Below are 15,001 nucleotides of genomic sequence, written 5' to 3'. Positions count from 1 at the left end.
ATGAAGCATGACATTCAAAGAGCACTTACAGTTCTCCTAGCTTTCTGTGAATCAAGATGGCATACAGATTTCCAACCCTTTTACTAAAGCTCTTTAGAAGTCTGATGGGCGAAAAATGTCATGGCTACAAATTAAGAAGAACTTGGAGACTAGGCAGCAATTGTTCCAACACTGGATCAGTTATTCCTAGGAACAACGATCAGCTGATACATAGTTTGACCAATGAACCACTGACAGCAGCAGGATTCTTAGGCTACCAAAGTTTTCCTGATGGATACTCTTGTTTACTCTCACCTTACTGGGCAGCAACAACCAAATACAAAGGGAAAAAACAGGAGAAGCAGAACTACCATTTGTTTAGCTATCATTTAACACCCAAGTGTTTTGTTTTCATCTAAACAGACACTGTGAGATTAAAAGTCATATCTGTTTTTAAAACAAATTTTTTTTTATTTCTATCTCAGTTTATTAAAACTGAACATTTAAAAAAATGAATTTACCTTTCATCATTGACATTTTGCTTCTCTCTCTGCTCGAACGAATACAGCCTAATCAGTTTAACTTTTGCTACTGGTGAGCTTCTGATTTTGGTGCAACAGCTAACTGTTGCAAGGTTTGTATCACAAATGCTTGGGGGGGGGAGGGGAGTTTAAATCCCCAAAAGAGTGTTTGCATTTACATGTACATGTACATTTGAGGACTTCAATAGCTCAGACATAGGTGAGAGGTTTATCGCAGGAGTGGGTGGGTGAGATTCTGTGGCCTGCGTTGTGCAGGAGGTCAGACTACATGATCATAATGGTCCCTTCTGACCTTAATATCTACGAATCTATGTAAGAAAATTCACAACAGCATTGCTACTAATACTAGGTTTTTATAAACTTATTTTTATATTGTCTAAATTCAGGAACTAAACTACTAGGCTGTATCTCTTTACATATCTGTTTTAGAGAGATTTGTTTGTTTTTTTAAACAAGCACAAAGATGGTTGCAAGAGTCTTTAATGCTAAGAGAACCCATGAAATTCACCTGGAGAATCTTCAACATCCGTCAGTGTTTGCAGGACTTGATCTAGGTGCTGCGATAAAGCAATCTGATTAGCAATACAGTCCTCAGTCAGAGTTGGGTAGCACATCTGCAGAAGGTCCACAATATTGCATCGGAACTGATTACTTATTTTTTCATCTGAGACCTCTGTTGAGAAACAAAGATCAACAATAATGATAGTTAATATGGGCCACTAAGTCTTGTAGAACTAAAAGACCCACAGAAAGAGAAGCTTTACACTTCTAGTTAACCAATTCAAAATCAGCACACTTGGGTAAGCCATAGAGATGATGTAGCTGGCAGAGCTAAATTTTCTAGTGGGAATTAAGAGGCCAGAGAAGGAAGTGTAAAAAGCCAAGATAAAAATACCTGTGCTATCACGCCCTCCCAAAGCCAGAGGCACTGTAGTTTAAAGGGTTGACAATTTTGTATTGTATTTAATTGTATCATCAGTCAACTTTCCATCCTTGGCTTAAATCCTCTTCTGTTAGAGTGCATTCTTCTCTCCCCATCCCCAAGGTATTATTTGCATGTCTGTTGCCTGTATTTCTTCTCTCCTCCTCCCTGCACCCAAATCTTTATTTCTCTGCATTGTGCTCTTAAACGTCTTTTCCATGTTTAATGTCTCTCTGCCTCCCCAATGACCATCCCACAGACTATTCACTCTGTTCCCATCTGCCCTTTTAGGGTATGTCTACACTGCAATGTAAGCCCCAGGCTAGTAGAACGTGAGTTAACAGATCCCGGGTTCGTTAACACAGGGCTTGAGTGTGTACACTCATTTGTAACCCCAGGTTAGGAATTGTTGTCCCAGCCTGGGACTCCAGCACATGCATTATGTGGGCCCGAGTCCAAGCACCCATATTCCAGATTTCCTAGCACCCTCCAAAATGTGGCCACTCTAGCCCTTTGTTCATGGTGCAGTGTGGAAAAGCTTGACTGTACGCCAAACTTGATTGTCCAGAGGACAAAGAAAGTCAGACCATGAGATTGTGGAATACTTTTGGCAGACTCCTTGGCTTGACTCAGGCTTGAACCCTCCACCCTTGTGGGGGCCCTGATCCAAGCCCTGGATTAGTGTGATTTGTGTGCAGACAGAAAGGAGGTTAGAGGCTTGAGCCTGAGTTCAAACCCTGGGCTTACTCAGCAGTGTAGACATACCCTTAGGATGGGGAGTAGAAACTCAATCCCCCTTGCTTCCTGGCTCCCCATCCCCTCCAATCAAACTCCAGCCCTTTTGCTCTCTGGTTCCCATTACCCTTCAATGAAAGGAGCTGTTCTAGTCTTCAGCTCTGCCGTCCCTCCTGAGAAGCTGGTGCTCTCTGGTTCCCTCTCTGGGGAAGGTGCCTGCTGCTTCCAGCCCTCTCTTCCCTAGCCACATGCCCAGCTCAAGTCAGTTTTTCACATCTTGTATGCTGGACTAGATTTTCAAAGATAGATGTATGTATGTATGTATGTATATGTGCACCCAAAACTACTCATGCAACAGTCAACCTAATTTGCAGAGAGATGCATGTATGTGCTTCTGAAAGTTTTAGTGCATGCCTGTGCCAAAGAGAAAAACATGAAAAGATTTGATAAATTTTGTCATTTCAAATTTTAAAAATCAAACACATCAAATTTAATCATTTATATTAAGCTCTTTTAGAAGCAGTTCCCAATGGCTTCCACATCGCAAGCTATTCTATGGCAAGCTATATTTTTCCATGGTGCTTTATGGAAATCTTTGGAAGACTCTGTTTAATGAGCAACTACTTAGCTATATTTACTTATCCATTGTGGTAAAGGCCAAATCCAGTTTATGGATTTTCAGTACACCCAAAAAAGTTGCTGATACATTAAACAGATACTCTTCCATAATACAAAGGGAATAGATACCAATTTAGCATACAAAAGAAATTTCAGAAGCAGCATAAAATCTGCACATGTACTCCCTAGCCCCGGAAAAAACTAGCAACCAATACAACAAAAACCAAAACCTCAAAACATGCAGAAGGGAAAACACTTACCTGATTTGGATTGTCCTTGCGACATACAAGAATAGTTGAGAATTTTATTTATTTGTTGAAGAACTGCTGGGAAACCCCTTATGCCATCAGAGTGAAGTAGAATGAAGTCAAGTCTGCGGCCTAAAAGCAACATTGGACAAGGGAGGGAAAGTAGGGGTTGAGGATGGAAAACATATATGACAGAATGATAAGCTTACATAAATCATGTTCCTTCATTAGAACTCCATTGTTACTATGAACTATAGTTATTTTAAAACTAGATAGAGCATACAGGCATTTTTCCCCAATCCCACACAGCTGAACAGAGGAAGGGGAAACCTACCCCTTGTTTCAAAGCTATTATGTAATCGTCTCTCTGCTGTTTCCAACAGCTGTTTGCAGGTTTTCCACTGGTGGCACTGAGTACAAGCTAAGTCAAATGCTGCCATTGCTGAAGGGCTGAGGTCTGCCACAACTTCACTCATAGGATCTGTATGCTCCAGCTGGATGCTGCTAGTCCAAAAGTTTTCTTGGAGAGTAGGGACAAGGCTTCCAGAGGTGGCAAGCAACTTATCAGTAACATCCGAGATGGAATAAAATACCATACCTAAACAATCCAGCAAAACATGCAGTTACTGGTTAAACTGAACAAATATTCTATGTCCCATAATGGATAATTCTTTGGTCCTTTACTAATGCAATTCAGCATCTGGTCTGCTTTTTGGACCACTGCTGCACATGGAACAGAGGTTCACACTGAGCTATTCACAAAGATGCCTGGTTAATTTCCCTGAGTGGTTACAGCTAATTTAGAACCCAGCAACATGACAGTCTGAATAGTTTATTTTGTTCTGACAACATGCACCACCTTGTACTCATCAACATTGACTACCATCTACCATGTTGCCCAGATTTACAACTTTGTAAGGTTATTCTGAAGTTCCTCAGTCATCTCCAGTTTTTAAAAGCCTAAATAACTATTACCCATAGATTGTCAGCTCCCTGTTGTTCTCATTTTCTAGGCCATTAATACAGAAAGGCCAGTTTATTCCTCTAAGCAATCATATCATAGTCACCGCTGTATCATCTGAGCTCTTGTTCTTCCTTATTTGTCTTCCACCTCTTAGCCAGATTCCTCATCTCTAATTTGTAGGATTCAATCCTTACCTGCCGCTGCTGCACTCCCAATAGCCTGAAGCGTTGAGCGGCCACTGCCAGATCTCCTGATTCCTCCAATACCATCAGCTGACTGATACACAATTTTATGCTCCACTTTTGCGAGCTCCCGCACCACCTCTTGATAGCGTTCCATGAAAACCAGCTCACCATAGCAAGCCGAAGACTCCAGATTAAACATCAAAGCCACCTGTCACAGGTAACAATGAATGCAAGTAATACCATATTTCAAAATACTGTTTGAAAGGCTACATAACATTTTACTAAACTTAAAAAAAAGCCTCAACTTGAGTAATTTCAGCCCACATGGCAATTTTATTCAGAAAGTTATAGATGCCTGAAAACAGGGATTTATAATGGAAGCATTTTTGCAATTATAGCTCTATAGCTCTGCTTGCAGGTGCCATAACACTGGATTTGGATTCACTTTAACAACTCACTTTTAAAGATGTTACAAGACTCCAATATATTGTACATTAAAAAGATGAAGTAGCTAGTCCCACAGTGTAAATTAGTTCTTATCAGCCAGGGAATACCCTCTAGAACATTCTAAAGTTATATTAGCAACCCGCACACCAGGGGTTCACCAGTTAAACCCTGTTCCAAGTCCTGTTAGCAGTGTTGTAGAGACACAAAGTAGCAAAGAAAACAGATCTGTTAGTCCCAGGAGATGAAAATAAAAATACCATGTTCGCTAACTGGAATTGTTTAAGGGCTTGACATTTACCTACTGCCGACACATGGGTAACTATGCAAAAGCACTTGACAATGGCCCTCTCAATCTTAGCCAAGCCACTGCACTTTCTTGAGGATTCAACTGCCAAAATACTTCAGGCCAGTTTTTCAGAAAGACAGCCTGAAAGCTACATACAAAAATGCACATGCAATTGTAACTGAGTGTTGCAATATAGAGGCACAATTGCATGCACACGTTGGCTAACTGCACACGTAAATGAGGGGTCTAGGAGTCAAGGGCAGACACTTCTGCACACAGACCTTGGGCCTCCTGTTCTGACAGCCTGGCCACAAAACACACCACCTTCACCTGCCCATAAAGCAAGTGTGCCATACACACCAGTCCAAGCCAATAGCTAGGGGACTACAGCGTGCGTTTACATACTACAACTGGGCATGAATGTGGTGGAGTCATGTTTTTTGGATCAGTGACCAAAAAATAGCTCAAATACTGCCTCTCATTCAAGAGTGGTGTTTCACACATGGGCTCTTCACCTTCTCCCTCACCCAGCTGGAACACTAAGACCTGGTCTACACTACGGGGTTAGATCCCACTTAGCCGCGTTATGTTGATTTAAAAATGACTGCATCCACACAACCAACCCCGTTCCATCGACCTAAAGGGCTCTTAAAATCAACTTCTGTACACCTCCCTGACAAGGGGAGCAGCGCTAAAATTGCCCTTGCTGGGTCGAACTTGGGGTAGTGCGGACGCAAATTGACAGTATTGGCTTCCAGGAGCTATCCCAGAGTGCTCCATTGTGACTGCTCTGGACAGCACTTTGAACTCCGATGCACTAGCCAGGTACACAGGAAAACCCCTGGGAATTTTTGAATGTCACTTCCTGTTTGGTCAGCATGGTGAACTCAGCAGCACAGGTGACCATGCAGTCCCCCCAGAATTGTAGAGCATAGAATGTTTCTACGCTCCCCCTATCATCTCCGTCCCTAAGGTTATCGCAGATTAGAAGGCGAAAAAAAACACACTCGTGATGACATGTTTTCCGAGCTCATGCAGTCCTCCCACACTGATAGGGCACGGCTTAATGCACAGAGGCCAGGAAAGAATTAAGTGAGCGCAAAGAGCAGAGGCAGGATGCGATGCTGAGGCTAATGGGGGAGCAAACGGACACGAAGCGTCTGTTGGAGCTGCAGGAAAGCCAACAAGAGCACAGACCCCTGCTGCATCCACTGTATAACCACCTACCCTCCTCCCCATGTTCCACAGCCTCCTCACCCAGACACCCAAGAACGCGGGGGCGGGGAGGCTCCGGGCACCCAGCCACTCCACTCCAGAGGATGGCCCAAGCAACAGAAGGCTGGCATTCAAACAGTTTGATTTTTAGTGTGGCTACAATAAGCAATATGGCCTTGTCCTTCCCTCCTCCCGCACCCCAACCCACCCAGGCTACCTTGTCCGTTATCTCTTTTTTTTTTTTTTTTTAAATTAATAAAGAAAGAATGCATGGTTTCAAAACAATAGTTACTTTATTTCGAAGGGGGGAGGGTGGTTGGCTTACAGGGAATTAAAATCAACAAAGGGGGCAGGTTTGCATCAAGGAGAAACACACACCACTGTCACACCGAAGCCTGGCCAGTCACGAAACTGGTTTGCAAAGCCTCTCTGATGCGCAACCTGCCTTGCTGTGCTCTTCTAATCGCCCTGGTATCTGGCTGCTCAAAATCGGACACCAGGTGATTTGCCTCAACCTCCAACCCTGCCATAAACGTCACCCCCTTTGTCTCACAGATATTATGGAGCACACAGCAAGCAGCAATAACAATGGGAATGTTGATTGCGCTGAGGTCTGACCTAGTCAGCAAACAACGCCAGCAAGCTTTTAAACGTCCAAAGGCACATTCTACCACTGTTCTGCACTTGCTCAGCCTATAGTTGTACCGCTCCTTACTACTGTCCAGGCTTCATGAGCCGTGGGAGCAAGGGGTGGGCTGGGGTAGGTGCAACCGCGTGGTGCTGCCAGCTGGGAGAGCAGCCTGAGGCAGAAGCCTCCAGCTCACATGATATTCCAGGCAGGACTGAATCTCTATGAGACAAAACTTAAAGAAGAGAATGACCTGGAGTCTCTGGCTCCCATTCGGTGCCCTAAGAGTAGAATAGCTATGTCTGTCCAGGCGCCCCTGATCAATCTCACTGAGGTCTGCCAGGAGCACCCAGGAGATGTACGACGGCTATCAGTCCTATTGCACCGTCTGCCACGAAGGCAAGGAGCTGCTGCTGTGTAGCAATGCAGTACCACGTCTGCCAGCAGCACCCAGGAGATGTACGGTGACGGTGAGCTGAGCAGGCCCCATGCTTGCCGTGGTATGGCATCTGCACAGGTAACCCAGGAAAAAAGGCACGAAACAATTGTCTGCCGTTGCTTTCACGGAGGGAGGGGGCCTGACGACATGTACCCAAAATCACCCGCGACAATGTTTTTGCCCCATCAGGCATGGGGAGCTTAACCCAGAAATCCAATAGGCAGCGAAGACTGCGGGAACTGTGGGATAGCTACCCACAGTGCACCGCTCTGTAAGTCGACGCTAGCCATGGTAGTGAGGATGCACTCTGCCGACTTAATGCACTTAGTGTGGACGCAATCGATTGTATAAAATCGGTTTCTAAAAATTGACTTCTATAAAATCGACCTAATTTCGTAGTGTAGACATACCTTAAGTTAGGCCCAGGCCTGGTAAAGCCTTTGCAAACTTTGAATACCCAGGTGAAAAGAGGGTATTTTTAAAAAGAGAAAGAAAAAACTTCCTTGAGGGTAGTGGCTTAGATGCTGGTTTCCCTCCTGCTGCTGGATTCCCTCTGACACCTGGATTTGTGTTCTTCAAAACCCAGCTGGCTAGCACAGTAGAAATTCAATACAGATCTCCTCAACCATCACCAGCGCAGCTTCCATACAGAACCAACTTCCAAGTTTTATGTAGCAATGATCACACACACACTTACCTGATGGGCTTCTATGAAGTTCCCCCTCAGGATACAGGAGACTAGGAGTGACTCAGGTGGGGAGAGCATCATGGGGATGAGGAGGTTCTGCTGCTGAGGCTTCAGCCTACATTCCAGGTCACTCCAGCCAGACACAGTACTGGTACTTCCCTCTACAAGAGCAAAGAGGGAAACAACATGCTGGGTTATAATTGAAATAAACTTATCAAGTACCAATGCTTCTCAGCTTGAATATGGAGGTGGGGAATTTGAAGCAGGGTTTACAAAACAGTTGTAAGGGGTTGTATTGTCTGCTTTAAGTGACCAACATCCAGCTGATCACGATCATATATAATGCCTCCCACTGCAAAGAATCCAAAGCACTTTACAGAGATCAGTTCACCCATCACCTGCCTCTGCGGCAGACCCTGTTTAATAAACACTGCAGCATCACACAACTATTTAGGCCAGAAAGTGAAGAACATTTTCAGTTAACAATCCTACTGTTATATTTTTCATGGGATCTTCAATAACTATTACTGATCTGGACCTCAGTTTTACAATTCACCTGAAGGACAGCACCCCCCAGCAGCCCACCATCTCCAAGCATCAGCAGGGGCACTGGCCCAGTAGTAACAGAGGTATGAGTCTCAGGTACTGAATCAGACGACGATGTTGATATAGAACTCTAGGTGTTCACTGGTGGTTTTCTAATCAAGTGCTGACCAGGTCTATTCCTATTTAGCTTGTGAGATTAGCCAAGATCACAGCCTGAGGTGACAGGTACTCAGTCAAGTAGCAACTGTGACTGCTGATTGGACAAAGAAGCTGAAAGGCAACTTCAGGTCCAATAGACTCTGTATTCCACAGAAAAAGACAGTTTTTATATAGCATCATTCAGACAAAGCATTCCAGAACAACTGTCAACAGACATGAGTCAAGCAAAGAAGCCATGGTCTTGAGAGGTGATGAACCCACACAGCCTCCAATGAAGTCAGCATGGCACTTAGATACCACAATGCCAGATGCCTTAGAAAGGTATGTGGGGTCACCTCAGGCTCCGGATTAGTGTGACTTTATCAGTGATATTTTAAAGGCACAACAGTCAGAGTCACAGTTCTAGCTCCTACCACAACCATAACTCCATCCAAGCACATACGTGTTCTGTATTAATGCATTAGCTCCTAAACGTACACAATATATATTTATATTGTAATAATAAGAGAGAAGACAATTCAGGGCCCTGGTGTCCCAGTGTTTGGGAGAGGGCAGTTGCAGTTCTGTAAGCCTTTTTATGAATTTAAATATTTTATATTTAACAAGTCTGTGGCCTCCTAGAGGTTCACAATTGTCACTATGCTGCACAACACAGCCATTTGCAAAATCACAGAAGCAGCAAGAGAGTGCTGATCTTCCTGTCCCAAAAAGAACAGGTCCATGGCATTCAAATTAGAATCTCTGTTAGCAGGAGAAAGTCTGAAAGTCTAATGACTCCATCCTGCACAGAGTAGTGATGTGCACAAACCAATCAGTTAATTTCAGTACTGCATTATATCATTGTGTAACGACAAAACAAATATATCCTTTCAATGAGATTTAGTACCTGATGTGCTGGTGCTCAATTCACTGCTTGTACTCTCCCGTGATTGACTTGAAGTTCCCTCTTTACAATCTGAAGTAGAAAATAAAAACAGCACGAGAAATATATCGGACCCAGACAGGGCAATCAAAGCTCCTCTTCTGGGCAAAAGAGCTCACTGGGGATAACACACATTATTAGGCAAATGCAAGGTACCACTGACGTGGTCTTGACACGAGCCATCACTTAAAGACGACACTCACTCTGGAACAGAAGAGTGGGCCATCCAGTCTGGTCTCCTGCTAGTGGAGAACATCAGATGCTTCAAAGGAAAATGTAACCACTCCCATTCCAAGAATAACCCTAGTTCTACAATGTTGTTTGAGAGCTGAAAAGGATGTCAGATTTTCTTCCCCATAAGGTGATCAGTTTAAGTCTTGAGGCAGGAGACTCAAAGGCTACTGTAATTTTTAACCCACTTTCTATCACTGCAGATGCTATGCTCATTCATGGTCATAAACAGATTTTTTTTTTTTTTGCGGGGGGGGGGGGGAGGCTTTTTTAAAAAAACCCCACAGTATCTTGCAAGTTCCACAGAGTTATCATATGTATAGGAAGAATTATTTTCATGCATCAGTTTTAAGTGTGTTTCCTTTTAATTATGAGGTGGATTTTGGGATAATGACATCTAACCAATGGGTACTGGACTAGGACCAGCCACACTTCACACAGAACACCAATTGTATTTATCGAGGATACTGATTAGAGAGCTAGAGGAGATAGAGTACTAGGCCAATTTCCAGTCCTGTGAGCCACACATCTTAAGACACCACCAATTAGTTTCCTATCCAGGTGACATGACATGACATGCACTTGCAATGCAGCCTCCACGGCAATTTCTTAACTCACCCATCCTCCATCTTTGAGTTTGACGGCGCTTCCTCAAGCTGGAGCGTCTGATTAAGGAGTAGTGTCTCTTGGAGGCTGCAAGCTGATTTTCTGAAAGAGTAGCAGTGTTAGTGATTTCTTTAGGAGTCGTCATTATACACATATAAATGCACTGGCTGGCAACTGGTCATGACAAAAAAAATGACCAGATATATAGCAAGAAACTAGGCACCTAGTACAAATAAGGATGAACATGCAACAGCGTGGTCCAGGGCAATGCCCTAGTGAGAAGTTCAGACTCATCTGTCCACAGATGTCAAGGAAGGTTCTGGGATTCCTATCAGTATGCTACTGCCCCGGGCTCTGCTCAAAGTAACTAATATTTAATACACCCTCTGGAGTCAGGTTTGTTGGAGAAAAGGTCACAACACTTCAGCTCCATGAATGTTCTGCTAAGTCTGAGCCCACACAAGCTCCAGAAGACATTAGCACTACACCTCAAAACTGACCTGCACTACCTACTGTTTTCCCAGCCCTGGGCCTCTCTAGAGGAGAATCTTCCAGCCATCCCACATCATGTAGCAGCTTTGTGAAGCAGACAAAAGAAGAAATGGAGAAAACAGTCATTGCAAGCTACACTAAAGACCAGTACACGAGCCCACCAGATTAATGAGCTCCTCTCCCACGCGTGCTGTAGATCTTTCAATTCAAGGATCACCAAGCTGGCACTACTGAGATCCCAGTGGATCTTACCTGTGTTTCTGTTACTCATCACTACTTTGTATCTCCATTGAGCTTCAGAGAGGTATTTGGAGAACTGCAGCACTCTGCTCCCAAAGACGTCTCTATTCACAGAGAAATTCAAGCACTCCACCAACTCCAGCTCCTCATGGGGCACATTACTCGAATCCCATGGGAGAGAACTTTGAATTTCTTGCAGGTGGTTGAGGAGCATCTTGAGGAAGGCATCCACTGCCAGATCATCCACTAAAAATCCACTGACACCACTGGCAAAATGTTTCAGATCTAGATAGCTCAGCCTGGAGGATTCACAGGTCTCACCACTCAATTCTGAGCCAAGCAGAGTTTGGGTATCATGGTAGACTGTCCGGGGGGCCTGAGGATGTCTCTCTGCCTTCCTTTCAGGCTCTGCTGGGTGCTGTGGACTTTCTGAGGTGGAAGACTCTCGGCTGGCACTACCATCCAAGTTCCCAGCACCACAGCTCTTTTTCACAATATCGTCCTCTTCTGCATAGTCCTCGAGCAGGGGAGTCTCTGTGTAGAGGTCACTATAGGAGACAAAAAGCAGGGAGAAGATGTTCTCCAGAAGCTCCAGATGCAGAGGAGCAGGGACACGCCGTAAGAACTGCTGGCACTTGGCAAGATACTGAGGAAAAATAGCTGGACAATCTGTATGTGTTATAAAAAAAGAAATAAAAAACACACTTAAAACATTTTCCAGGAATTGTTTCCTCCTCCCCTACCCCATTTCTGATTCCACAATGGTGCTCAAAGTTACAAGAATGGGAACCAAGAGAGCCATTAGTGAACAAGATGGCAATGGACTTTTATAAGAATCTTTGCCATATCAGTTCAGAGCACTGGTCCATCTAGCTCAATATCCTGCCTCCAGCTATGACCAACGCTAACAGTTCAGAGGTGAACATTTCTCTCCTGATAAAGCATCTAAACGTGCGACGAGGGAGCAGGGAATTAGTCCTCCCTGACCCCAACAGTGACCATCTTATGCCCTGATGCCCAAACTCAGATTTCTTCCATTTTAGCACATTTCTATAGCTTGTGGCCACTAAGAAAGACTATGTAACCACAACGTTAGCTACAAAAATATCAAGCTCTTTTAAAAAAATCCCAGCTAAAATATCCCATTAATGCTAATATTTTCCACTTACAGAATGTTTTTAATCTAAGGATTTTAGAGTGCTTTACAAAGGTGAGTAACTTACTTTCTACATCTATTACTATTATGTGTAACACTTATCTACCTCACATAGATGCTGTGAGGTTTATTTGCTTGTAAGTAAATAACTTTAATTTGCTTGTAAGTAAAATAACTCTTTGGATAAAGAAAGTATACATGTTCACAGTTTAATATTAAAATGAATTACAATCCACAGAATCTAGCAACTAGATATGTACAAGCTACTAAACCTAGGCAAGGAGGCCAATCTCCTGGTGGGTCTTTAAGAGGGGTCGAGTCCACAGGGAGGTCACTGAGAAGGCTGTGCATGCAGTCCTTGCACTTCGAATGACGGTGCGAATTCACACACAGTGCATAGATTGCGTATTTCATGGCGCAAAATGCCCAGAAGAGCACCAGGTTGCGTTGCTGACTCAGGAGGCTGGGAACCGGCACCGCTGCAAAATGAAACATAGGAGGGTAAATTCTCACACATTTTGAGGGACACTGACTAATTCTAGTTTCTAACAGGTCTTCAAATTCCCCTCCATCCTGAATTCCTTTTAGAAAATGAAAGTAGGGATTTTTCTGCCCTTCCTGTACGGATGTTTATAAAGAGGGCAAGTGTTCCGCAGTATAATTTGTTAGTTAGTTTCCCTCCTGCTGAAGGCAGTGAAAACAACTGCACAAAAGTCAATACAATTTAAAAAAAGGAAAAGTAATTTTGCCCCACATCCCTATTGACTTGTCTTGGGTATAGTCTCCTTATGGGGTACTCGTGACTACAGTAGGGTCAAAGTGTTCTGACAGAAGTAAGATTTTCAAATTGATAGGTGCCCTTTAATTCTTATATTTCAAGTTGTAGACATGCTTCCACGGAATTAAATACCTCAAATCAGAGTTATTTACTAGACAATTCCATAGACGATTCCACCATAATTCCTGTCATGCAGGTTCCCAATCTTTGTGTTTTAAGACTCCTCTACCTGCTTTACGCTCTATTCCACCCTGACTATTGTTAAATTCTCTACATCTCAAATCTGCCTCTTACTCTCCAATTCTATTTCTAAACCCTTGGTTTTTTAATCTTTTGCTTCACTTACTGCAGTCTCTTCCTCTTGGTTTTCTCCAGGTTCCGCATCACAACCCTCAATATCCTCCAACATACAGCTATCAAAATCATCTTCCTTGTTTACTATGCCAGCTATGTTGTCTGCTTTCTTTGAAACTCTGTATTGATTTTTTTTCCCTCTCTCTCACATCTATACATCACACATCTTCAAGACCCTGGCATAGCTTGGTTCCCATTTCATCTTCTGCCACTTCCTTACATTCTGATAATTCAAGTCATCTTGATGCTCTCTTAGTTTCTTTCTCCCATGAGTGGCTCTGCCCTTTCTTCTTGTCATTTCCTATACCTGATCATCATCCTTGACCCTGCGCACCCCACAGTCAGTCTCCTCCAGCCACTTCTTATACAGGTGGCCTTCCACAGCTGACCTCCACCCAGCCTTCCTCCATGAGATTATGATTTAACAATATATGGGACAAAGAACAGAGAACAACATCCATACTTGGCAACAGTGGGAAATTTAAGCAAATCTATCCTAGTATAAACATTGCCTAAAGGTCTGTGTTGCTGGATGTGGTTACAACACAGAAGAGTTAAACACATTCAATACATGGTTTGGCCTTGCAGTGTAGATAGGACTGAGTTGTGTTGATGCATATACAATGCAAGGCCAAACCTTATTTTAACCAGGTTGAATGCTAGCATGTTATAACATGTCCTGCAACATGGTAGATTTTCCTTGGGCAGACTGGCCACAATTGTGGCCAAACTAGTTTATGAACTGCTTTAAAGAATTTGTATTAACCTAGCTGTATTATAGTTTGACTCCAGCCAAACTGGCTGATCAAACTTTTAAAACCTAGTTTGGGCGCTACCTCACTTGAACAACACTTAAGCATGACTATTAAGCATGATTAAAGGTGACCAGTAAAGGATTTGAAGGAAATAAGGGAATTATGCCCTTTTGGTTTCTTTATGACAGATACCAGTAGCTTGAAAGGTCTCCCCCACCCTTCCCAGCTTGTTTTGCAGGCAGAAAAGGTGTCAGATGCTAAAAATGTGGTCCCTTCTTATCACATTAAAACAGCAGAGCTGAATACAGTGTACAAGTCACCCCCAGCTCATCAGGGAACAAAACACACAGGTAGTAGCATATTATGGCATTTCTGCTTTCAGTACAACTTATGCTCCCTATGTAGATAAATGTATTGGTTTCTAATAGATAGTATATTATAGTACAGTAGTGGTTCCCAAACACTACCATTTAAAACAATAAGAAAAGGAGTACTTGTGGCACCTTAGAGACTAACCAATTTATTTGAGCATAAGCTTTCGTGATGAAGTGAGCTGTAGCTCACGAAAGCTTATGCTCAAATAAATGTGTTAGTCTCTAAGGTGCCACAAGTCCTCCTTTTCTTTTTGCGAATACAGACTAACACGGCTGTTACTCTGAAACCTGTCATTTAAAACAATGTTACAGTAGTGTTTGGGACCACTACTGTACAACAGAGTAGTACTTTTTTTATAGAAGGACTGGACCAGCCCATCTGCCTGCTGGTAGTGCAGCGTGGGTATTCATGAACTATTCAAAAGCAATACACTGGAGTCACATAATGCCTATGGTCCTGTCCAAACACTGGGAGCTGAACTGCAATAGCTA

General features: G+C 43.3%; 1 protein-coding gene across 1 annotated transcript in view; it reads right to left on the bottom strand.

Moving 5' to 3' along the window:
* Nucleotides 1-15,001, bottom strand: part of ZFYVE26 (zinc finger FYVE-type containing 26) — a 71,347-nt gene that overhangs the window by 42,613 nt on the left and 13,733 nt on the right. The window contains exons 10-18 of the mRNA XM_074955503.1: nucleotides 12,521-12,727; nucleotides 11,105-11,761; nucleotides 10,373-10,462; nucleotides 9,488-9,556; nucleotides 7,906-8,057; nucleotides 4,203-4,401; nucleotides 3,379-3,642; nucleotides 3,057-3,176; nucleotides 1,030-1,194 (exon numbers count right to left, since the gene is read on the bottom strand). Coding sequence (XP_074811604.1) covers nucleotides 1,030-1,194; nucleotides 3,057-3,176; nucleotides 3,379-3,642; nucleotides 4,203-4,401; nucleotides 7,906-8,057; nucleotides 9,488-9,556; nucleotides 10,373-10,462; nucleotides 11,105-11,761; nucleotides 12,521-12,727 — 1,923 coding nt within the window. The remainder of the gene's footprint in view (nucleotides 1-1,029; nucleotides 1,195-3,056; nucleotides 3,177-3,378; nucleotides 3,643-4,202; nucleotides 4,402-7,905; nucleotides 8,058-9,487; nucleotides 9,557-10,372; nucleotides 10,463-11,104; nucleotides 11,762-12,520; nucleotides 12,728-15,001) is intronic.

The sequence above is a fragment of the Natator depressus genome, chromosome 6, assembly GCF_965152275.1.
Source record: "Natator depressus isolate rNatDep1 chromosome 6, rNatDep2.hap1, whole genome shotgun sequence".
Lineage (NCBI taxonomy): Eukaryota > Metazoa > Chordata > Testudines > Cheloniidae > Natator > Natator depressus.
Note: the sequence above shows the minus strand (reverse complement) of the source record. Positions and strands in the feature narration are given on the sequence as shown.